We start from the raw sequence: 553 nt of genomic DNA, 5'->3' as shown, positions 1-553 counted from the left end.
TCTTTGAAACCCCCACCCATGACCCTCTGTTACTTCTAGGGTGCAAGTAGAAAAAAAACCCCAAACATTCCCAAATGATGGCAGCACAAGTTCAGACCCCTGAAATTCTGTGTAGATGCCCAACAGACAGCTGCAAGACCAACCTGGCCACAGGCTCTTGGTTACTTCTGTAGATCATAATTCTTCCAACAAATCTGTAATAAAAATGAGAGAAACTCCTATTACAAACATGATGTAAAGACATACTACAAACATACTACCAAAAATCATTGACAGATGGAAGCAAACAGAAACAAGTGCATTTGAAAGTTTAATGTTTCAGAGGGTTGGCTGTGCTCAGGACAGGGAGAAACCACACACCCTCCCATGGCTGGGGGTGACTCCATGCCTATGCACTCCAGACTGCAACACAGCCCAGCAAACCTCCTTCAAGGGATTTAACCCCAAAGACCACTTACTCCTGGAAGTCACTCAGCCGGATGCATTTTACTTGGGAGCTACAGTGGCCCATGAATAGACATATGGACCACTACTACAGCTGAGCTGACAAAAA

General features: G+C 44.8%; 1 protein-coding gene across 1 annotated transcript in view; it reads right to left on the bottom strand.

Annotated features, from left to right (window-relative positions):
* ATP11C (ATPase, class VI, type 11C) overlaps positions 1–553 on the bottom strand; it is a gene marked incomplete at its 5' end in the record, with an annotated part of 35,595 nt that overhangs the window by 24,201 nt on the left and 10,841 nt on the right. The window contains one exon of the mRNA XM_009071748.1: positions 144–194. Within this exon, the coding sequence (XP_009069996.1) occupies positions 144–194 (51 nt within the window). The remainder of the gene's footprint in view (positions 1–143; positions 195–553) is intronic.

The sequence above is a fragment of the Acanthisitta chloris genome, unplaced genomic scaffold (genome assembly GCF_000695815.1).
Source record: "Acanthisitta chloris isolate BGI_N310 unplaced genomic scaffold, ASM69581v1 scaffold10653, whole genome shotgun sequence".
Classification (NCBI taxonomy): Eukaryota; Metazoa; Chordata; class Aves; order Passeriformes; family Acanthisittidae; genus Acanthisitta; species Acanthisitta chloris.
Note: the sequence above shows the minus strand (reverse complement) of the source record. Positions and strands in the feature narration are given on the sequence as shown.